Source organism: Ochotona princeps, chromosome 2, assembly GCF_030435755.1.
Source record: "Ochotona princeps isolate mOchPri1 chromosome 2, mOchPri1.hap1, whole genome shotgun sequence".
Classification (NCBI taxonomy): Eukaryota; Metazoa; Chordata; class Mammalia; order Lagomorpha; family Ochotonidae; genus Ochotona; species Ochotona princeps.
Genome location: NC_080833.1, coordinates 162,058,988 through 162,082,816, shown reverse-complemented (window position 1 = coordinate 162,082,816; position 23,829 = coordinate 162,058,988). Strand labels below are relative to the sequence as shown.

General features: G+C 40.8%; 1 protein-coding gene across 2 annotated transcripts in view; it reads left to right on the top strand.

Moving 5' to 3' along the window:
- COP1 (COP1 E3 ubiquitin ligase) overlaps window positions 1-23,829 on the top strand; it is a 156,776-nt gene that overhangs the window by 74,631 nt on the left and 58,316 nt on the right. For both annotated transcript variants that reach the window (XM_058660701.1, XM_058660700.1), the window contains exons 10-11: window positions 2,121-2,235; window positions 6,782-6,917. In XM_058660701.1, coding sequence (XP_058516684.1) covers window positions 2,121-2,235; window positions 6,782-6,917 — 251 coding nt within the window. The remainder of the gene's footprint in view (window positions 1-2,120; window positions 2,236-6,781; window positions 6,918-23,829) is intronic.

Below are 23,829 nucleotides of genomic sequence, written 5' to 3'. Positions count from 1 at the left end.
TTCTATTTTGTGTTAGTTTATGAAATCAGGTGTTTTTGCATTACTATTTGAACGGTAGAGCTACAGAGAAAGGGAAAGACAGAGATGGGCAAGAATCGCTGGGTGGCTTTCTAACAGGCTGCCAAGGCTGTGGCTGGGATAGGGGATTTTGCACATGGAGGACGGGGGCAGAAACACTCCCTTCTGCCGCCTTCCCAGGCACCTTCGCCGGAAGCTGTCAGAAGTGGAGCAGCTGTGCTTGAACCAGCAGCACTCTGCTGTGTGTACTCGGTGTTTCAGGTGGCAGTTTCAACCTGCTGCACTACAATGCCAGCCCCATGAGTTTTATTTGATAAGGATGATTAATGTGCTGCTCTTTTGTTGTTATGAAATTTAATTAACCGAGTTGGTATATGTAGCCATTTTTCTGTGGTGGTTGTTAAGTTATAATAGTGGCTTGCAGAGCTGGAATATTTGAACAATATAAAACAAATATTGACAGAGTAACTCTGAAGATAGATTTAATATAACAACTAGAAGCTGGGTCCAGTGCTATGGCACAGTAGGCCTAACTTTCACTTACAGCACCCAAATATGTCTTGGCTGCTCCACTTCCCATCCAGCTCCCTGCTGGGGCCTAGGAAAGCCCTGCACCCACCCGGGAGACCGGGAGAAGCTCCTAACTGCTCTCTTTGGCTCTGCTCAACTCCAGCCATCACAGCAGTTTAGGAAATAAACCACTGGATGAACGATCTTTATCTCTTACTGTCTCTAATGTTGCCTTTCAAATAAAAATAATTAAAAACAAACTCTAGAAACCAAGTAAAAGAGCCAGATTACTACCTTGGCTTATATACAGTATTTCTGATTTTCATTTAGTCATTCCCATTTTTCAGATTCTGAAATCTTTTTCTGATTTACCAATGAACAGATCACGGCTAGTCGTAGCTATCTTCTTAGCCATCCTTCTTGGGAGAACGCATTTCTCCACTTGGCATGATATTTCTTTTTAGTTCTGGAAAATTTTCTTTAATGTGTTGCACTCTGATTTTAATACACTGATTACATTTCAAACCATTCTTTTTTATGTCTTTCTTTCAAGCTTTCTGATTTTTGTCTTTCATTGTAGGTAATTTCTTTCGCTATCTCTGAGGTTCCAGTTCTATTTTGTTTCTTTACATATCTGCAGAATCACAATCCTTGGTCAGAAGGTGTTTGTCCTCAGGTTGACTCCTGTCCTGCTTTCTTACCTCCTGTGCTCCGTTGCAATCTTTTGCCATCATTTCTCTGAGTGCAGCTCCCCATTCGGTATGTCTTGGAAATTGTCTTAATTTCCTGCCTGTCAGGCAGTTAGTTTCAGAGTTTCCCAGCTTTTATCTAGTTTTGTTAGAGCAAAAGCACGATGGAGAGTGTGCACCGTGGTATGTTTGTATTCTCAAGGTCATGCGTCTGGCATCCTGACTGTAGCTGTCTCATCATGTGTCTGATCGCTGTGTCTGTTCAGGTGTCACACTCATAGATAAGAGCCTCTCAGGTAATTGATGTTTATAGGATCTTGCCAGCACATTTGTCTTCTTTTTTCTATCTGATTTTGTTGTTTTGTTCTGTAATGGATAATTGAAGCTCTTCAGCATTAAGTATTACTACTTCTTACCCTAATAAGCTGTATAAAGTGGATATCTGTTTTAATCAGGAAGTGTTCTGTAAGTCAGACAGTGTCAGACTAAAGATAAGAATAGTGAAAAATAGTTTTCTGTTTGGCCATTTTTTTTCTAATAATTTCTGCTTGTTTCTACTTGATGAAATTCTAAGTTTTAGAATGATAGCCATAATGGATTTTTTCTTCATTTAATTTGGAGAGTTGGAAGATATTTCTCATTTTAGTCTTAGATAACCTTTATTCAGAAGTTACCTTTTAAGTCATTTTTTGTTTTAGTCATTTTGTTCATGAATTTGTTTTTTTTTTTTTTACTTTAAGACAAATAGAAAATAAGATTGAATAACTATGGTTTTGCACCATTTGCAATCATCATTTTACTGTGATGAACTTTTAATACTAAGTTTTTAAGCATTTGGATATTCTGTGTAAGAGGATTTGCTTTGTTCTGAGTTATAAATATCTTTTTTTATTATTGTCTTAGACAAAGAAACAGCCTTGGTATAACAGCACGTTAGCTTCAAGACGAAAGCGGCTCACTGCTCATTTTGAAGACTTAGAGCAGTGTTATTTTTCTACAAGGATGTCTCGTATCTCAGGTACCTGTTCAGGATGTCTCTTCAAATAGCTGCAATTCCTATTTCAGATCCCATTTCTAGGTTTTTATGGTGGATTTATGGAAAGCCCTACCTGTAAAGTCTGTGTTTTTGACAAACTTTGTCAGAGCACTTAAGCATGTTCTGAGAGATCTTGGAGAGTATTGCTTTTCAGTGGCGATTTTGTTCTCAATTCAAGAATTTTTAATTTTATATATTAAGTTATATAAAATTTGAAAAGCATGTTTTGAAACCATGAATATGCAGCTACCAAAAATCTGTTGAATTATCTCTTCACCGTTAATTCTAAGCACTGTCCTCTGTGCTAAGAATCAAATATAGAAAAACCACAGTTCATGCATCGAAGGAGTTATAAACCTAGTAGGAAAAAGCTGCTAGTAATTTCTATGTGATGTTACATGTTATTTAGATATGCAGAAGATAGCATACAACTGGAGAAGAAATACACTATATTATAAATAGGTGAAACTCAGCCATGTTGAAAATGCAGAGATGTGATCAGTAGAAAGATTTTGGAGAATTTGGTTTTTGGCTAGTGTGGATTACCTGAAAATAGTAATTAGAAACATATTCAGATTAGAAGACATAACATGTGCAAAGATATGAAAGTGATAGCGTGGAGTGCACTTCTTTAGAGAAGTAATAAAGCTGTGCTTCTCAGCATCTTTTGTGATTGGTGAAGTAGCAGCAGTAATAGCTCTTCTTTGAGTTTACTTAGGGCATGTCTGCCATTTATGTAAAACAACACTTCATGCAAACTAGTTTTGGGTGCTTTGTTCATTGATGTGATTAGTGCATGTGCTGTGAGCGTGGACCATTAAGGAAAGAATCTGCCTAATATGTCATTGGTTATTTAAAACACTTGCTATTGTAGTCTGTATATTGCAAAGTCTTTTGGACTGATTTAATTGAAGTTTGGTATAGAGGAGAAGAAGTGTGTGGACAGTGTTCAGAAAGCTCATAGAAAATGGATATTCAAAAAATTAGGGGCAAAATTAACATTTGCACGAAAATCAACTTGTCTTTTTAAATCCCTTTTTTTCCATATATTTTTTGAAACTCCTTGTGTTAGATATGCGTAGTGTTTTTCTAGGGATACAAGAGGAATTCAAGATATTTTTGTTAGTAAATTTAAAACTGAAGATAAACAGTTTTCCCAAATGGAAGGCTGTCATCTGCTGACAAGGAGCCTGCTAAGAGTCGGTGAGAGTCAGCGAGAGTCGGCTGCAGTGTGGCCTGAGAACAGCCCTCCCTGAGAGTGTTCGTGCTCACCCTGTCACGGCACTTGATGATGGGATGTTGAAGTACAGCTGTAGGTCAAGTGGCAGATATTTATAAAACAAGAATGGGAAGAGAAATTGGGATAGGAAACGTGAAGTCACTGTCACCATATGCTTACTGGGGGGCAGTAATGATTAGCAGAATACGTTTGTCGTTGAGGGCAGTCTTTTAACAGAGTAGATGAGTAAGCAATAATGGGAGGAACATTTTAAACTTTTATTTGCGTCATTGATGTGTTATACTTAAAATATGCAGTCTCTAGTTCTTGCGGGAGGGGTCTCAGGTTTAATATTTGCATAATCATAATCATGTTGCCAAATATAAATTTTTTGAGTCTTTGTACATAGAGTAGTAATTTTAACTTGTAAATAAGTTAAAATTTAATCTGTGAGGTTAAACTTCCTTTGTCTATTTTTAAATGAGAATCCACAAATATATTCCCCAGTCATTAAGATGAAGGATATTAATAAATTAATATGTTGGACTCAAACATAATTGAAGGGGAATGTAAATGAAGAGCCATTAAATTAGGTAAAGAGGCACTGAAAGCATTTGCAAACCAATCTGTGTGCTGCAGCAGAGTGAGAGATCACTAAGACGTGTGCAGACGTTGCCTGTAAAACAACAAGCCAGCAAACTTCTTCCTTTTCATAACCGTATCGCTGAAAATTAAGTGCTATCCTGTTATTACAAAATAAGCAACTTTTATTGTTTTCTAATTCATTTCTGTTGAAATTAGTAACTAGCCTGCATAGGAAGTCTGGTTATTGCAGGAAATGATGATCATCTCCAGCAGAATGCACATTCTGGAATCTGATTGTGTATTTACAAAGTTGTATCGAAGTGTGATGGCGTTAGCATTAAACATTTCTAAATGTGAAGTAACTATGTCCAGCACTTACTACATTAAATAATTATAAGAAAAGCATTAAAGTGGGAAGCATTGTTGGTCACTCTGCAGCTCACACTGCGTGACTTTTTTCTTTGCAGTAACCCATGTTTTACATATTAGTTGTTGAATTGCTTACAAATAATTTTTTGGAATGGGAGCATTATGTCAGTGTCTTGATGATATTGCATGATAATTAGGTACTTACTTTTGCTGTCGTTAAAATGGAAGCAGTTCAGAACTGTACCCTTGTGATAGATTTGCTTAGTGTTTTAATTTTTAGAATTTGAAAAGTACCAAAAATAATGGTTTACTTAATTTCCCCATTTGTTATTTTTGTGATAATTTTGAAATCTCTGCATGCCAGTAATTTTCTTTAAGATAAGCTTAGATCTTTAGATAGCATCAATGTGTGTATGTGTGTGTGTGTGTGTGTGTGTGTGAGAGAGAGAGAGAGAGAGAGAGAGAGAGAGAGAGAGAAAGAGAGGGAGAGAGAGAGGCTCTTGAACTTTACAGTCAGTGATGATTGCATCTGAATTTCATTGTGGGGGTGCCTCTGTTACCTGCTGAGAGTACCTCAGAAGGGAAGTTAGGGTTTTTACATTAATAAAAGTTTTGCATTTGTATGTGGATGAGTTTAGAATAAGGAAGATAGACTTGTTTTATGATTTGATCTAGAAGGCTGAAAAGGTGCATTTTCATTCTTTTGAAAGGAAAATACAAATCTAAGCATGAAGGTTTTTTTTAAAGCAGACCTGTGGTAGACTGCATACTAGATTGCTTACATTTATCGTGGGCTGCTTTCTAAACTTCTCAGCTTATGGCATGAGTTAAAGCCTGCGTGGTTTACTGAGGTAGATTGTAGTTACAGTATTTGTACAGTGATCTCTTGGAGAGAGTTATTGTTTCCATATTTCACCATGACCTTTGAGTGAAACTCTTTCTTTGTGGTATGTGAAAGCCATCTTAAGCATTTCTTAGTTTGTTATCAAAGCTTGGTAATACATACGTTACAGTTTCCTAGTAGCTTTTTGTAGTAGAATTTGAAACACTTGAAAGTATTAGGTGAGCAATTTTTTAAATTAAAAATCTAATTTTTTTCTACAGTTCTATATGAAATCTAAATTGGGTGTTCATGATAATTGGTGTAAGTGTGTATCCCTGTGGACATGAGGCTTCTAACTAATACCCCAGCTGCACGCAGTGGCTTTGTGTCCTCTTCTCAGTATCACATATTTTCACAATAATGAATAATTTAGTTTCTCTTGACCAGTATGCCTTTCATTGTTTATTTTTTATTTTTTTAAGAAAATACAGTTCCAAGAAAGAAAAGAGAATTCTCAGTTGTGTTCTTATCGGTGTTGGTCTCATTTTAAGAGACACCGAGACTTTTTTTTTAATAAAAGCAAAATATCACCTAATTAATTTTGCAAACTAGTCTTCTCTGAAATCTTTTTGTTAAAAAGATTATTTTTATTTGAAAGGCAGATTTACAGAAATAGAGAAAGAGAAGTAGAGATCTTCCTTTTGCTGTTTAACTCCCAAGTGGCTAAAATGGCTGGAGTTGGACCAATCTAAGGCCAGGAAGCTGGAGCCTCTTCTGGGTCTCCCACATGGGTGCAAGAGCCCACGGACTATGTTTTTTAGTAATTTTTGCTTGGTAGGTATAGTGGCTCAGTAGGCTAACCCTCTGCCTTGCAGAACATGTAACCCCTATGGGTGCCAGTACTGGTTCAGGCTGGTCCATATCCTATCCAGCCCCCTGCTTTTGGCTGAGAGAGTGCTGGAGGGTGACTCCAGTCCTTAGGCTCCTGTACCCACATGGGAGACCCAACACATTCTCCTGGATCCCTGCTCTGATCTGCTCAGCGTTGGGCATTGCCACCATTTAGGATGTGTGTCTCTCCTTCACTGTAAATCTGCCTTTCAAAAATAGAAGTAAAAAATTTTTTTATTAGAAAGTCAAATATACAGAGAGGAGGAGAGACAGAGGAAGATCTTCCATCCATTGATTCACTCCCCAAGCGGCTGCAATGGCTGGAGCTGAGCCACTCCGAAGCCAGGAACCCAGAGTCTCTTCTGGGTCTCCCAAATGAGTGCAGGTCCCAAAGCTTTCCCAGGCCACAAGCAATGAGCTGCATGGGAAGTGGGACCATCTGATTAGAACTAGCACCCATATGGGATCCCGGGAAACACAAGGCGAGGACTTTAGCTGCTAGGCTACTGAGCCATGCCCAGAAGTAATGTTTTCTAAAGAGTACTTTCTGTATTCAGAATATACTTTTTGATCTGTGGATATTAATCTTTAACTTAATTTTATAGTTTATTCATCTATTTTATGTTGTTTTTGCCATGTAGATGACAGTCGAACTGCAAGCCAGTTGGATGAATTTCAGGAATGCTTGTCCAAATTTACTCGATACAATTCAGTGCGACCTTTGGCCACATTGTCATATGCTAGTGATCTGTATAACGGCTCCAGCATAGTCTCTAGGTAAGTGTTGCACACACTCCTTTCTGCTTCATTCCAAGAATATTCAGAATCTAATTGGGTTTTAGCGGTAAGTACGGCATTATTGTTAAACATCTGAGTTCTTATGTTGATCTGCCTGCTAATAGTTTTGTGATCTTAGCTAAGTTTTTCCATCTGTATATTCTTAGATTTGCACACCACTAAAATTACTATATTCTGCTAAGACTACAGTTTTGTTATTTTTGTGAAATTTAGGTCTGCTTTTGATCATAGGGTCTATGTAAGTGTACACTCAGTTTTCTGGAAGAGTTAGTAAATAATTGATGTTATTTCTTCTTTAAATATTTTTTTTGGAATTCTACAGTGAAGTTTCCAGGAAAGACATAAAGACAAATTTGATTCTTTTTTTTTTTTTTTTAAGAAATTTACGGTTATTCTGGCTATCCATTTGTTCTAGATTGAGGTTTATTATTATTTTTAGTCTTTTAACAAATTTGTGTGACATGAATGATTGAATTTGTTGCCATACCAGTTATAGGTGGTCCTGCTATTCCCTTATGAACCTTATACCTTTCGGTTTTATGGTGATGTAGGGAGCACATCACCTCACTCATCTTCATTGATCTTAATCAAAAGGTGGCAGAGCAACCACTTCTCTCATCCTCATCTTGATGTTTTCACTTCTTAAAAAAATACCTATTTTTTTAAATTAGTTATTTGAAAAAGAGACTTACAGAGAGAGATGTACAGACAGAAATCTTTCATATATGGGTTCTTTCCTCAAAAGTCCGCAACAGGTGCCACTGCACCAGGCTGAATCCAGGAGCCAGGAACTCCATCATGGAATCCCTTTGAAAGTGGCAGAGACCCAAGCATTTGGGCCTTCTGATGCCACTTTCCAAGGCATGTTTGAAGGGAACTGGTTTGGAAGTGAAACACCCAGCATTCAGACTGGCACTCACAGGGGATACTGGTGGGAGAAGCATGACATGCTTTGCCACCATGCTGGCCCCATGTTTTCCTTTGTGTACTGTAAAGTCTGGCTTAGGAAAGATGCGGGCTTAGCTGTTCCCACTGAGGGTTGACTTAATGAGATTGAGATTCTATTTATTTCTATTTTCTGTTTCACTGATTCTTTTTTCTTTATTGCATTCTTGTCCTATTTGTTTTCTGTGGCTTTTTTACTCTTACTGCTAATTTCTTACGGTAAAAACTAAGGTCATTGATACCATTTTGCTTTCTCCTATATATATTTTATGCTACAAATTCCTCTCCATGCTGTGTGTTAATTATTTCATACAAATATTGATATTGTCTTTATTTTCATTCAATTCAAAATATGTATGTTTAGTCCGTTTTAGCTGTTCTACATTTTTAGTGTATTTTTGACGGTAAAATTTTGTGCATGTGTTATATACATGCATATTGTTGTAAAATATATTTGAGAATTTTTAAATTCCACTTTGATTCTTTGACATGTGGATTGCAGAGACTTGTGTTACTTATTTTCGGATATTCAGATTTCCAGTTTTCTGTTATTGATGCATATTATTTTTTTCCTGTCATGTTGGTGGTCGTTCTTTTGAAACGTCTAGTCACTGTGTGTGACATACATCGACATGCCAGGAATAGTGAGTTAGTAATAGAACTGCCATCTAGAATCAGCAGTGATTCAGTCGTTTACTGTACTCACTTCACTTCTTATTTTCATGTTTATTTTATTTCCCACTGTTTTAAAGCTGATCACAGGTGTTAGTTTTGTTACTGTTATGTACTTGAACACCTCCATCTCGTACCTCACCTGTGTCACATCTATGACAATGAAGTATAATCATGTCGAAATTTCCTAAAGTGAATGAGCTGGTATTTTTGAAGCAAGGCAATGATTTGAGTAGTTTTAGCTAATGTAATATTACTAAAATTGTAAAAGCCTTTCAGTTTCAACATGAAGAAGTTTATTTATGTGTATGAAGATCTTGACATTTAAATCATTAACTGAGTAGACTATTGCAGGAAACTTTTTTATTGCATTCTCACTGATTGTTTGACTCAGTAATTAATACAATAAAAGTCATACATTCATTTGTTTTCTGTGTTTGGCAGTGTACATTTTCCCTAAGTACTGAATTGAATAAAACTGCAAAACACAGAATTTGTGAGTTATACTTCATCATATAATTCATTTAATCCACGTTCATGGACCTAAGTAGATCACAGAAATGATGGTTGTATTCAGGGAACATGCAATCTTTTAGTCCTTCAATGGACACAAAAAACAAGAATAACTGATGAAAAATTCAGCTTCAAGCATCAGGTTAATATTATTTATTAAATTCTTAGTTATTAGTGTGTACTGTTGGAAGCTTCAGGAATGTAGTTTGAATATAAAAGACAGTTTGAATTGATAACTGCCAATTTATAGTATTGATCTCAAATATGCACACATATGTCTATAACTATGAGAATATACCATAGCTAAAATTAATTCAAATGAAAGCTCTCTAGGTGACTATTATTCCAGAACATTGTGAGTTTAGCCTATGTTTTCATCTTAGAAAAAAAAATCAAAGCTTCCTTCTTAATGGCATATCATAAAAACAGCATCTCTAGAAGATATAGGATTACTTATTATTCACAACACAGAGTCATTGCCTGTTGTCATTACTGAAAGCCCTTTTAGCTTGATTTGATATAATCCCGTGTCTTGAAAGCTTTGTAATAAAGCATTGTGAAGGTGAAATTTAATCTTAGGATGACTTGTATGAAATGTTCCTCAATGAAAATATTTCATCTAAAATTAAAAAATTAAACGATACATTTAGTATCCATCCTGCACATTTTAGCTTCTATTGTTTTCTTAGTTGCATTGAGGTATCATTTCCAGGAGAAAATTATGTAATTTTTAAAGTTTGTTAAGTAGATGTATGAAGATAGAAAATGAGAGGGTTTCCTAGCTTCCGTTTCCCAGGTGATTTTTTTTTCTTTTTTTACTTAATTTCTCATATTGAGGTATTTATTGGTAGCAAATTCATTTTAAAGGCTTATTTCTCACAGTAGAAAATCTTTTGAATTTCTTTTAGGAGGAGGAATAAGAAAATGTTAAAGCAAGATAGGTAATCTTGAATTTGGTGTGTAGCATCATTATATTGTAGAAGAAAAAATTATGACTGTAAAATCACATGGAATATAGCAAATGTTGGTTATTTACTTCATTGACAGAAAAAACAGAATCTTAACCTTTTTTTTAATAGGATAAATTTTTTTTGAAGATTTATTTTTATTGGAGAGTCAGATTTACAGAGAGAAGGAGAAACAGAGAGAAAATTCTTCCATCCATTGACTTACTCCTGAGGTGGTCACAAGTGCCAGAGCTGAGCCAATCCAAAGCCAGGAGCCAGGAATTTCTTCTGGGTATCCCTCGCGGGTGCAGGGTCCCAAGCTTAGCATTCCTTTACTGCTTTCCCTGGCCACAAACGGGGAGCCGGATGTGAAGTAGAACAGCTGGAACTCGAACTGGTGCCCCTATGGAATCCCGAGGCATGCAAGGTGCGGATCTAGTCACGGAGCCGTCATGCCAGGCCTGGAGTACATGTTTGCTTCATGAAATTCAGTTGTGTTTTGAAGTACTTTGGGTACTCGGTAGACAGCAAGCCGTGTGTAAGATGCTTTGTGCTGTTTGTTACTTCTCCTGGCTTTTAATGCATTTAAACAAGTTTGGTGAAATAAGCCACAATTCTTATACCACAACAGAAGTTTCTGTGGATACTCTTACAAAATTCTGTGCATACTCTTAGATCTGAAATGGGGCTGACTTTGTAGCGCAGGACCTCACTGAACTTGCTCATAAATTTGAAGCAGGGGGAATTGCAAGCACAAAATCAGCCTTTTTCATCAAAAGTAAATTCAGTCTCCCCTTGAAAAATAACAACACTGGGTGAGAGAAAGAATCCAAGATTTTCAGACCACTCCCTTCATGAGTTAACAGGCTAGCAGGGGAGGCAGACAAACACAACTAAAAATAAAGAAGACAAAAAGAAGTATGGTGAAGATCAACCAGATACTGAAAAGAGCCTAAATACTCACCCTCTATACTTATTAGGAACAGTAAGGGAAACTTCATGAAAGAGTTAGTACTGGGAAGGTGATAGGATTTTTTACTTAAGGGGAAAAGGAAGAAATTTCAAAGAAAACAGCTGGAGCAAAAGCCTGGGGCAGAGAAGTATTCCTAAAGCTGTAGTCAGGGTGTAATAATCTCTATTCTGTATTGAAACATGTGGGGTGGGGGCTATGTGGGTAAGGGGTTAATTGGGGTCTGACAGTATAGAAATATGGCAATCATAGTCTCTTACATTTGTGCTCAAAACCAAATATGAGTAAGAATTACTTGTCTTGGCCATACATGGATTGTATTTGTGATCTCTGTGCAAAGCACCCTACATGGATCTGATGGGAACTGGAACTGAGCACAGGGAGATAGTGTCAGAAATGACGTGACTAGGAAGAAGCAGGAAGGAGTTCAGGTAGAGACTTACAGGGCCAGGAGAGGGGATTCTGTGGGAAAAGAGATGCCCAGCTCAGCTAGTGAGAGATTGTTAAAACCTGAATGTGAATGTGGAAGATGGCTCAGGACCTGCGGGCTGGACACTTCTTCAGCACTCTCTCTTGTCTGCCTTTCTCCATTTACTGCTACTGTTCTTGAGACCATAACCACAGCAGAAGCTTAACTTTTTTTTTTAAAATAACTTTTCTTCTTGTGCTTCTTTGGAGTTAGGACCATAGCATCAATCCACAAGGTGGCAGCACTTGTGTACTTGTTCTTCAGCCTTTGGGTAAGGGCAGATTATGGAAATTAGTGGTTTACAGTGAAGCTCCTATTGTTCTCAGACTAATACTAGCAATTAATGGAAAAGGAAGAAGATAACTTGTTATACTCCTTTTACATTTGGCAGTCATGTGGTATTTTATATTTGTTCTTTAAAAAAATAATTCCTTTTGTTTTTGATGATGTTTATGTAGTTGAGACCGATGCATGCCCATGTGGAGGGTTGAGTAATGGAAGGGAGTGGATGAGACAACAGCCTCTGATTTTTTTTCTTCCTGTACTGGGACAAGTGGGAAGAGGAGGGGAGAGAGTCCCTCCCAGCAACCCAACACCCTAAGTACCCGGGAAAGTGGGATCGCCACCAGGTGTCATCCCAGGGTTTCCGATATGGAACATATTCTGAGGGTATTGCTTAAGTGGTTCCAATAGTTCTGAGATGCTCTCGATTTCGTTGCTCCAAAGTTGAGGAAATTCTTCCAGATTGTATTTGCTGACAGCGTACCTAAGAGTCTCGATTTGCCCACATACTTATTGTCAGAGATTGACTGGGAGAGTTGTCCAGTTTGCTCTCCCCTACATGGTGCTAAGCATCCTCTGTAGGCCTCAATGAACTGCTTGTCATGTTCTCCATGAGCATCTGGGCATGCTGTCCACTGCACAGGCTCAGTAACCATTACTGTATTTATACCAAAAAAAATTAAATTACACCAATAAAGGACCTTATTAGGTGCAATCATCAGTTGCCTATTCAGACACATGCTCTCCACGATCCTGTGATTTTTTTTCCATTTTTTATATATTTATTTATTTATTTAAGGTGAATAAATGTCATGTATTTTGTATAGATTTTTAAGTGTAATGATACTTCCTACCCTACCCTCCTCCTGCCCATGCTCCCACCCTTATTCTTTCTTCCTTTCTAATTGTTGTAACTTTTAGAGTGATATGCTTCAGTTTTTTTTGGCTAATATGTGGAGGGCAGCACACCAGGCAGTGCCAAGCGAACCTTAGCTCACCACCAAGAGCAGAAACCAGGCTGGAGCACAGGTGATGCCGGGTTAGGCTATCACACCTACTGGTTTGCACGAGCCACAGATGAGAGTAGACTGAGAAGGGCCAGGTTCCACACCCGCCAGTGAGAGTCAGGACTGGGGGCAGGACGGGTCAGACCAGGCTGCAGTGTTCAAAAACAAAGATCATGACAGGTGAGGGATTATGCCAAGCTGGGCCAGAGCCACCACTGGTACACATGGGACCTATGACTGAGAACAGCCTGGCTGGCGAGCTAAGGGGACCCCCTGGCTGGGTTGTGGTTCCCACTGGTGAATGTGGAGGCCAGAGTAGAAGCTGCATTCTGGTCTGGGTATGGCTGCAGTGTCCCTCAGCACAAGGGTGGACTAGGGCTGGCCACACAGGGCTGGGCTAGACTCCAGCACCAAGTGGTGCTAGTGAGGACCAGGTGTAGGATGGACTAGGCTACGTCTCTGCCCCTACTGAGCCATGTGTGAGCAGTGTCTGGGTATGGACCAGGCTTTGCTGGACTGAAACATCCAACAATAAGAACCGGAATGAGTGAAGGCCAGGTGTGAAAGACCACTGTTCCTGCTAAGGCAGGAGGTCAACTAAGTAGGGCTGGCCCAGGAACCCAACGGTGTACATGAGATCTGACATTGAGAGAGGTTCTGATGGAGGAGTTTGTGAAACGCCTTTGTCACTACACGGTTCCTGCAGGTGAGTGCAAGAACCACGATAGGGAGCAGCTTAGACCAGGCCAGGGAACGGTATCCACTGGCATTCATTTGGCGCAGGTTGAGGGTATCTCAGCTGGGCCAGTTCACATCACTTGCTGGCAAATCCATTCCCTTCCATTACTCAACCCTCCCTGCCCTAATCTGTGAGCCACATGGGCATGCATCTGTCTCAACTATGTAAACATCATCAAAAATAAATCAAATTATTTTTTTAAAGAAGAGCACCAGAATAGAGTATGGATTGGACCGGGTTTGGTTGCAGTACATGCCAGTGCACATTAGTGCTGGGATGGGGTGCCGACTGGGCTGGGCTAGGTTGTAGCTCCCACCAGCGTTAACTGGAATTGGGGGTGGGCTGGTCTGGGCCAGGTTACAGCACCCACTGGCAAATGCTGAAGTGAGGTGGACCATGCCATACTGGGTCGTGCCACCCAACCAGCACACATGAGAACCAGAAGGGAGGGGGCAAAGTTGGTAGGGGGCTTCATGTGATTCCCATACTGGACCACTACTTCCACTGGAGAACATGAGTTGGGATGGGGGCAGACCAGACCGGGCAGGGCTGCAACACCTGTTGGCCTCATGTGAGCTGGATCAGGGAAAAGACAGGCTGAGTTGACTCTTCCTACTGGTACATACGTAAGTCAGCGTGGGTAAGGGTTGCTTGGGTTTTGCCAAAGCATCAGCTGGCAGATGCTGGCACAGTAGGGCTAATTCTGTCAAGTTAAACCGCAGTACCACCTGGAGAGTGCAAGATCTGGGAGTGCGAGTGGGCCCAGTAGGGAAATAGTGGGCACCTCCCTCTTGGGTTTGTCATTCCCGCTGGTGAGCATGAGAATTGGGGCAGGTATGGCTAGACAGAGAGTGACACCCGCTGGCACATGTGTGGGCTGGATAGCGGGGCTGTTCGTTTTGAACTCAGCTTCAGAGCCCATTGACATGTATGAGAGCTAAATGGGATGTGGCACAGATTGGATCCGTCTGTTGTACATACTGGTAGGTGCGGGAACCAGTGCAGGGGGTGCACCTGGTGGGGATTATTGTGAGTCTACCCGACTAGGCTGCAGCTCCCACTGGTTTGCATGAGGGCTGAGTGTGTGGGGCAGGATTGGATTAGGCTCCAACACCCATTGGTTCATGTAGAAGACGAGGCTGGAGGCAGAACTGACCCAGCAATTGCAACCACCAGCATATGCATAAGGTGATTGGGGCTGACTGTGCTGGACCCTGTACTGGCATGCACACACAAGAATCAGGTCTGGGGTCACCTCAATGAAATTACTTCTGGGTCCTGTGATTTTTTTTCACTGTGGTTGGAGTCCTAAGTTCAGTGATCCAGTTGAGGGGGTCCCCAAAGAAACCTCACCAGAGGTGACCCAAACCTAACCGCTGTCCTTTTCCAGTCTGGGGTCCAGCTTAGTCCATCACCCACATCAGCCTACACATATACTGGTGGTTGCAGTTACCCAGTCAGTTCTGTCCCCAGCCTCATGTCATATGCAAACCAACAGATGCCGTGGCCCACCTCAGTCCTGCTTACCACACACTCAGCTCTCACACACACTAGTGGGAACTGCAGCCTAGTTGGAGCAACCGCCAGTAACCTGTTCCAGGCCTGCCCCTGCTCCCATTCCCATGCATGCTGACACGTGCAGCAGACCCCTCTCGGTGGTGCTGCAGCTCTGCTCAGCATGACTGATCCCACTGTCTAGTGGGTGCCACGCCCTGGCCAGGCAGGCCTGCCTGAGAGAACTTGCCCCCTGCTAGCCACTGCTGCAACAGAGCCCAACCAACCTGAACTTACTCTTGTTCATGTAGGCAGCAATGGATATGGTTGCTTAGCCCAGCCTGGCTCTCCGCCTAAACCAGGTTAAGTACAGGCCAATGGGGTTTCTAGTCTTGCCTAGTATGATCTGCCACCAGTCCCAGTTTTCACGCTCACCCTTGGTTCAACAGACCTCCACAGCTGCCCTACTGGGCTTAACCCCATCCCAGGTCTTAAATGTGCTGATAACAGCTACTGCCCAGACTGGCGTGGCTCACCTCACCTTACCCAGCAGGTGGTGCAGCCTGGCTCTGCCTTTTCTGCCCCCAGTTCCTGCTCATACTGGCAGGTGCTGCAGCCTAGCCCAGCCCAACCAGCCTCTGGTCCCTGTTCTGATATGAACTGGCTGGTATTATGGCTCAATCCAGCTTTTCCTACACCCCTCCCTGGTTCTCACATCTGCCAGTAGGTGCTGTGAACTGGACCAGCCTGGGCTGCCCTGAGACTTTAGCTGTATGTATGCCAGTGGGTATTATGATATAGCTTGGTCTGGGCTGCTCCCTGCCTTGATTCTTGTGCTCACATGTCAGAGTTCCCTAAGCTCCTCTATCAGATCACCTCTCAGTGGCAGATCTAGTGCAGGGCATGGGGCTCTTGGCCCAACCTGAGTTGACCCAACCCCTGTCCTAGCAGGTACAATGGCATTTCCGGAACAACCCACAGCCATTCTGGTTCTCATTGTTGAGTGCTACAGCCCAACCCTGCCTGGTCCACCCCCAGACCCAGCTCTCGCAGGGTTCAGCGGGTGGCAGCCCAGCCATCCTGTATCCACTGGGCTATTGTGAACAGCAGCAGGTGCTGGAGCCTAGAACAGTCTGACACAACCCAGACCCAGTCCACACACATGCCAAAGGATACTGCAGTCATATGCAGCCCAGTACCCTGCCCCTATTTCAGCTCTTGCTTTCACCAGTGGAAGCCACAGTCCAGTCCGGGCTTCCATTTAGCTCCTTGACCAGTCACAGATCTTGCATACACCAGTGGTTGCTCCAACCCAGTCTGGCATAGCCCGTTTCCTGTATTGGCCTTTGCTGTTTTGTATGCTGCAGTTTGGCCTAGGTAGGCCTGCCTCACCGTTCCAACTCTGACTAATAAGTGCTGTGGACTAACCTAGCCTAGTCTGACATAGCTCACACCCCATCCTGGCTGTGGTGCATGCCAGTGTGTTGTGGTTTGACCTGACCCTTCTTGCTCCACCATCCTCAGAAGCAGCACTTCTCGGCCTAACACTGAGCCCTGACTCACATGTTCGCCAGGCAGTTTGACAGTCTACCAGGAGAGTTCCCCACGTTCCCCCAGGCCCACTGCCAGATCCAGATCTGATGGATGCCAGAGGGTGCTAGGCCCTTACCCAGCACAGTGTGCCCCCAGTGTCAGCCTTCTAAAAATTTTTTTAAAGATATATTTTTATTGAGAAGTCAGATTTATAGAGAGAGGGGAAGAGAGAAAGGTCTATCCATTTGTTTGCTTCCCAACAGCCAGAAGTGTGCCATCTGAAGCCAGGAGTCAAGAGCTTCTGGGTCTCCCATGTGGCTGCAGGGTCCCAAGGCTTTGGGCTGTCCTCAGCTGCTTTTCCAGGCTACAAGCAGGGAGCTGGATGGGAAGTGGAGCATCGAGGACACAAACCAGCATGCAAGGCAAGGATTAAGCTAGTAGGCTACCATGCCTGGCCCCCCAGTGTCAGCCTTTGTGTGTACTGGTGGATGTTGCAGCCTGTCCTACTCCACATCAAGTTCTTGGGTGTACCTATGGGTGCTGCAGCCTGCACCAGCCTGTCCCATTACCAACCTCACTACCCATGAGTGTTGGGGAGCTCCATGGTCATGCCTAGCTCAGCCGATCACCACTGCAGCCCTCGAGCAAAGCCCCACAGGAGTGAGCCAATGATCCTCCCCACCCCAGTGTCTGCTCCCAGACCCAGTTCTCTCTTGAGCTGATTAGTGTCATGGGCCAGCCTAACATTGTCCATACTCTGCCCTGACACTCACTGGTGGGTACTGTGGTCGAGCCCTGCTAGGCGGGCCCCCAGCAATTGCTTTTGTGTACACTGGTACACAGTGGTCGATACCATACAGCGCAGCTCAAGTCTCCCACATGAGCAGATATATTGGTTTGGCCTCAAAAGATCTTCTAAACCACCTGGTCTCGGCCCCCTCCTTTACCTGCAGGTGTAGTAGCCTGGCTGGTGAACTTACCCTAAAAGTCATTCCTCACCTGTCGCATTCTTCCTCTGCAGTCCTCCATCTCAGGCATCTCCAAACCTGCTTCTCTGAGCAATTCCCAGCCGCCCATGCTCACTAGTGCGCAGGTCCATAAGCCCCGTCCTCCAGCCATATGCCATGCTAGCCTGGGACCCTGCCTGCCCACCCAGGGCCCATGCATGCTTGCGTGCAGGTTCCCAGACCTTTTGTGCTAGCATGCAGACATCTTACCCCCACATATTTTTAAAAATAAAAAAATAATAGGCAGCTATGCTGGCACACTGGTATAGTTAACACAAATTTGGTATCAACCAGGCCCAGGATGCCTACCACCTGTTAGCTGCTTTTCTCCCAGTGGTGTAACACTTGACTGGGTACAATGCAACCTAGGTGGGGTTGATTTTTTTGTTACATTAGGTATTCAGTGACCACTGGAGATGACTTGATTAGAAATGTGTAGTTTTCCAGGATTTGGTAATGTTGGTTGTTTCTTTAATGTTACATATCCAAATTGTTTTGGTCAAAATTGTAATACAGGTAACCTTTAATTACACTGGCTCCTTTGTGTATGAATGCAAGATAGAACTGAAACATTACATGTATTTTCTAATTCAATTTTAAAAGTAATGCCTGCAAACTTTTGCTTCTATATTGCTTTCTGGGTAATTTCATTTTCACATTTCAAAGAAAAAATGTCCTCATAGCTTTAAAATATACATTTTGCTTTTCAACTTGTGTTATCTACAGATGTTTTTATTAGTCTTTAACTTTAGACATTAATTTTGGTTTGCTAGACTCTCCAATAAATGCCATCCATCATCACATACATAGTTAATGTGTTTAGAACAGCTGATTTAAAACAGATGCAGAGTACATGTGTAAATCAGTTTTAGTAAGTATAAGTCACGACTTGCTATAAAATTAGATGAGTGAAATCTGATGCTCAGTATATTGACCCTAAAGGGCATCAGGTTGTATTTTTAATTTTAACTGGTTTGAAGAGAATTACTATTAATGTATTTGTTCTGGCTGGTAGCCAGAGGGCATAACAAAGTAAATCTTTAAAACTCAGTTGTTGTAAAGTCAGATCTTATGGGGCTTTATGGAATTGAAAACACAGTAAGCCAGTCCAGCTGATAGAAATAATTAATGAAAAGAGATGTATATCTAAACAGGTATGCCTTGATTAGACAGTGTAATAAAATGATCATTATAATGAATAAGTCAGGGTTATTCCGTGAATATTAAAAATACAAGGGTATTTTCTTGAGTTTTTTTTCCTATACTCAATTATTTGTATGCTTTTTATTTCAGCAAAAGAGGAATAAATAACTTTGAAAATATAAAATATACTTTTAAGACAATTTGATGGGTTGAGTTGAAAGAGAAGAGTGGAGGCAAAAATAATTGTTCTCTGCTTCAAAATGAGAATCAGCAGGCATAGTTAATCCTTCATTTCTCTCTACAGAGAGAAGATCCCAGAAAACAGAATAAAGCAATCACAAGTTCAAAGGTTTTCTTTTCTAAAAATGCAGTGGAACCAGTATGTATCACAAAATGACAGATCTAGACACAGGACAGCAGATGTGTGATTTGCAAATTCTAACAAACTAAGTGTCCTATCAAAGGGAAAATATTTTGATAGCTTATCATTTTTAAAAAATTATTATTATTATTATTATTTTGGAAAGTCAAATATACAGAGAGGCGAGACAGAGCAGGGAGCTGGATGGGAAGTGGGGCCGCCAGGACACAAACCAGAACCCAAATGGGATCCCAGCACATGCAAGGCAACTTTAGCCACTAGGCTACCATACTGGGCCCACAGCTTATCACATGTAAATGACAAGTCTGCTATATGTAAGAATTTTTAAAAGTTGAAATTTAAGAACCTGAAATAAGGTTTAATTCTGACTAGAAGGCTTAATTAAATCAATGTTTCTTGTTTCAAACATACACACATACACATACACACAAAACACTTTGTAATGATCAATATTTAGTCCATGGTAAAGTTGTAGTAGTTCTGAATATCTTAATGCATTAAAAAATTGTGATAACTGTAAGGCAAAGCAAATGTGTGTGATTATATAGGACTTTAGATCTGAGCACATTTTTGTTCTTTTGAAGATTTGTTTTCATTTTATTTGAAAAGCTGAGTTCCAGAAAGGAGAGAGTGCATCTTCTGTGTGCTGGTACACTCCTCAGATGGCTGCAGTGGCCATAGCTGAACTGATCTGAAGGCAGAAGCCAGGAGCTCCTTCCATGGCTACTGTTTGGATGCAGGAGCCCATGGACTTGAGCCTTTCTGCTTGAGGAAGACTTGAGCCAGACCAGAAACAAGCAGCTGGATTAAAAGGTGGACAGCCAGAACAAAAACCCATGTGGGATGCAGGCGCGGCAGGCAGAGCAGAGGCTCAGCGTACTATTTTCGCAGTCCTGCCCCAATCATCTTCTTTTAAAGTGTAAGTTTAAACTGTAATTACATACCGTACCTCAAGCTATAGAAAATAAAAGGGCTAGCATTCTCTGATCACAGAACAGTATGATACGGCATTTATAACAAGCTTAGAAAATAGGAAAATCCTACCACATGATCATTTAGAAGGTATTTTGGCAACGGTAGAAAAAAGTGGAAATGAAGCACTAGGATAAAGCTTATATATATATCCTATGGGTTATTATATATATATATAATATATATACCTAAAAATGCTAAGGATAAAATTGCTAGTTTTCAATAGTTACTGATGAAGAATGTATGAAAATAAATGAAAGAACACCATAAACCCAATTAAAGTAAAAGAGGTTTAGTAAGACGCATGTAGAACTAATATAAACGTTTAAAACCAGAGACAAATTGTTAGACTAAACTAGTTAAACTTGGACAAATTACAGAATTAGAAATAGTGACAACAACAACAACAAAACCCTAGTTTGCTCAAGCCTTTTGTAAGTAATTTGGGGAATTTATATGAGAGAAATTACTTTCTTTGAAATATAAATGATCTGAACAAGTCCAAGAAAGCACCAGAAGTTCACATAGGCTAACTATAATAGCAAAATTAGAATAAAATTATTGAGCCAAAGATAAAACTAGGAGTAAACCTAACTGAACTGGAAATCTAAAAGAAAATTTACACAAATGAAAAGACACTGACCTACGTGAAGAAAACTATAAACATCCTGAAAATGTCATTTTCCCTAAATGAATATAAGAATTGAAGATGATTGCAGTGAAAATAGTAAAGTGGATGCATTTTAGGGTTTTGTTTCTTTCAAAAAAAACCTCAGTTGGTACTAAGTTTAAAGCTGCAGTTTGCCTATGAGAACTCTGCAGAAAAGGATTATTGAAGGAGTACTAGTTCTGACAAGTTGTACAACATTATCATATTATAATGAATCCATGATTAAAACCGTTACACTTGCTGTGCCTGATTAAAATTGTACATGAGAAGATTTATACTCAAATTTTAATAGTTATTTAATACTTAAGATAAAAGCTATATTTTTAGGGCTGGTACCCTGGCATAACAGTTTAAATCTCCACCTGCAACAGTGCCAACATCTCATATGAGTGCAGGTTCAACTCCCAGCTGCTCCACTTCCTGATCCAGCTCCCTGGTAATGGCCTGGAAACTCATCTGAGGATAGTTCCAGTGCTTGGGCTCCAGTTCTTGGAAGAAGCTTAGTGGCCCAGCTGCGGCAGTTACAGCCATTTGGGGAATGAAACAGCGGACAGAGGACAACCCCCCTCTGTCTTTCTCTTTTTAGGACTCTAAAAAGAGTCCTAAAACTAGTATTTGCAAACAAAAATGGGATGCCTGTGTAATGACCTAATTCCTAATTAAAGGGAGAACTAGAGGACAGTATGAAAAATTGTACATTTTTTAAATAAGTTCCAGATGGATTGGATATTTAGTGTTTTTTTTTTTAATCTATTCTATTGTGTTGTTGTTGACAATCTTTACATAGTTAATTACAGTTAAAGAAAGAAAAAGAAAAAAAAAAGGTTCAGGGGGATAGGGAAGTGGGTAATACTATTATGTCCATAGGATATTTAGTGTTTTAAGATTGGCCTACAGAATACAAGTTTTAAGATTATATGGAGAAAGAATAAAGCAGAGAAATACAACGTAGACATGTACTAAGTTGAGACTGAGTAGGAAAAAGCCTTGTTAGACTTGAGTCAGCATGTATGGGAAGTGAGAAGGAACTATGTCATGTATATATTTAAGTAGAACATCATTGAGGGGTCAGAGAGGTAAAAATGGATTTTTGGGGGGGAGGATTTAATGAATGGCTCAGGGTAGCTGGAATAGATGGAGGGATAACGAGCACACTGTTTTATAATCACATTGCCTTTTTTGGTAAGATAATGTTTGAAGTTATTAAACGATTTTGGACCAAGCATTGACAATCTGACTTTCATGCAGAATAAACTGTGAGAGTGGAAATTCAAGTTTAGCAGCAGAACGCCTATACAAACAAGGAAAACTTAATAATACAAACAAGGAAAACAGGTTTCAGTGAGAATAAGGCAGCTTGAAAGCTATGGTTTGAATGTTTCTGCCCTCTCCGAATTTTTGCATTGAAGCCTCTTCCGTGTGAGGGTTTTGGAGGTAGGACTGTTAGAGGAATGAAGAGGTCACAGGGCAAAGCCCACATTAGTGGGTGGAGAGATTCCTCACCTGTCACACCTCTGATGGCCATCTGAAATGGGAACTGGGCTCTTAAACCAATCTGTTGGCACCCTCATCTCAGATTTCCAGTCTCCAGAAGTATAAGAAATAAATTTCTTTTGTTATGACACCCCAATTTGTGACATTCTGTCACAGGAGCCAGTGTGGACCAGAAGCCTAGAAAGTGCTCATATCCCGAACATTTTTAAGATTGGGCAGTAATATTAGTAAGATTTATTATTAGGTTATCATAAATTAATATGAGGACTGCTATTTATTATTGAAATAAAAATGTTTAACAGGAACTTTGTAAAGTCAGGTTGGAACGGAGTGTGATCCCTGTTAGACTAAGATTGAAATTAGGCCTGTCAGTCATGCATGACACAGCAAGAGTGTGGCTTGAGATGCACTCACTTGGTCATCGCAATACATTCAGGAAAAGCCAGGAAGCAGGGACCAACACTGTGGCTTAGGACGTCTCCTGTGATACCCACATCCATAGCAGGGTTGGTTCATGTTCCGCTGCTCAACTTCTATCCAGGTCTCTAGCAATGTTCCTGCAAAAGCAGTGAGAAGTAGCCCATGGACTTGGGTCCTGTCAGGCATAACAGTTTCAATGATAGATGTAACAATGTGCTTTTTGGGGCCATCTTTGCATGCTGGCAGGTTAATCGCCACCTTTGATCTCATATCATGTAGTTGCTAGAGAAGTAGCCAAAAGATTACCCCATTGAGAGAAAAGGGGCTTCAAATCTATGTTGCCTATTGATATTCAAGGAGAGTAAGCATTCAGAGTTGAATGTTACTCATTTGTGTATTTAGCAATGTGCAGTTCATAATTGGCCTTTATATTAACAGTTTCAATGATAGATGTAAAAATGTGATTTTGGGGGCCATCTTTGCATGCTGGCAGGTTGATCACCGCCTTTGATCTCATGTTGAATGCTGTGTCAAATACCTGTACTCTGCTTCCAGTCCAGCTTCCTTACTCTGTGCCTAAGAAGGCAGCAGAAAATGGATCAAGAAGTTGGGCCTGTCACATCAACGTGGGAGGTCCAGTTGGAGTTGGCATCGTCCTGGCTCAACCCACAGGCATTGCAGCCATTTATGAAGTAAACCAACAGATGAAAGATTCCCCCCCCACCCTTATCTCGCTCTCTTTGAAATAAATAAAATAAACTTTTTTCTTAATAGGTTGATTCTAGTAGGTTAAAGAAAATCGGGAAAGGGGTTGCAGTCAGCGTGTGTGTATGGACTTGTGTTAGAAAGTTCACAGTAGAAATAGGATCGTTGCTGTCTTGGAGCCAGCACGGTGGTATTGCAAGCTACTCCTCTGCCTTCAACAGCAGCAACCCATGTGGGTGCCTGTTGGTGTCCCAGCTACTCCACTTCAGATCCAGCTACTTGCCTATAGCGTGGGAAAGCAGTAAACTATGGACCAAATACTTGGGCCCCTGCACCCATTTGGGAGACCAGGAAATAGCTCCTGACTTTGGATTGACTTAGTTCCAACCATAGCAGCCATTTGGGGAATGGATAGTTTTACTCTCCTCTCTGTAAAAATATGCGTTTAAAATAAAAGCAGATAACTCTGTAAAAGAAAAAACTACTCTGTTTGCCTGTGAAATACATGAAAAACATGTTGAAAGACT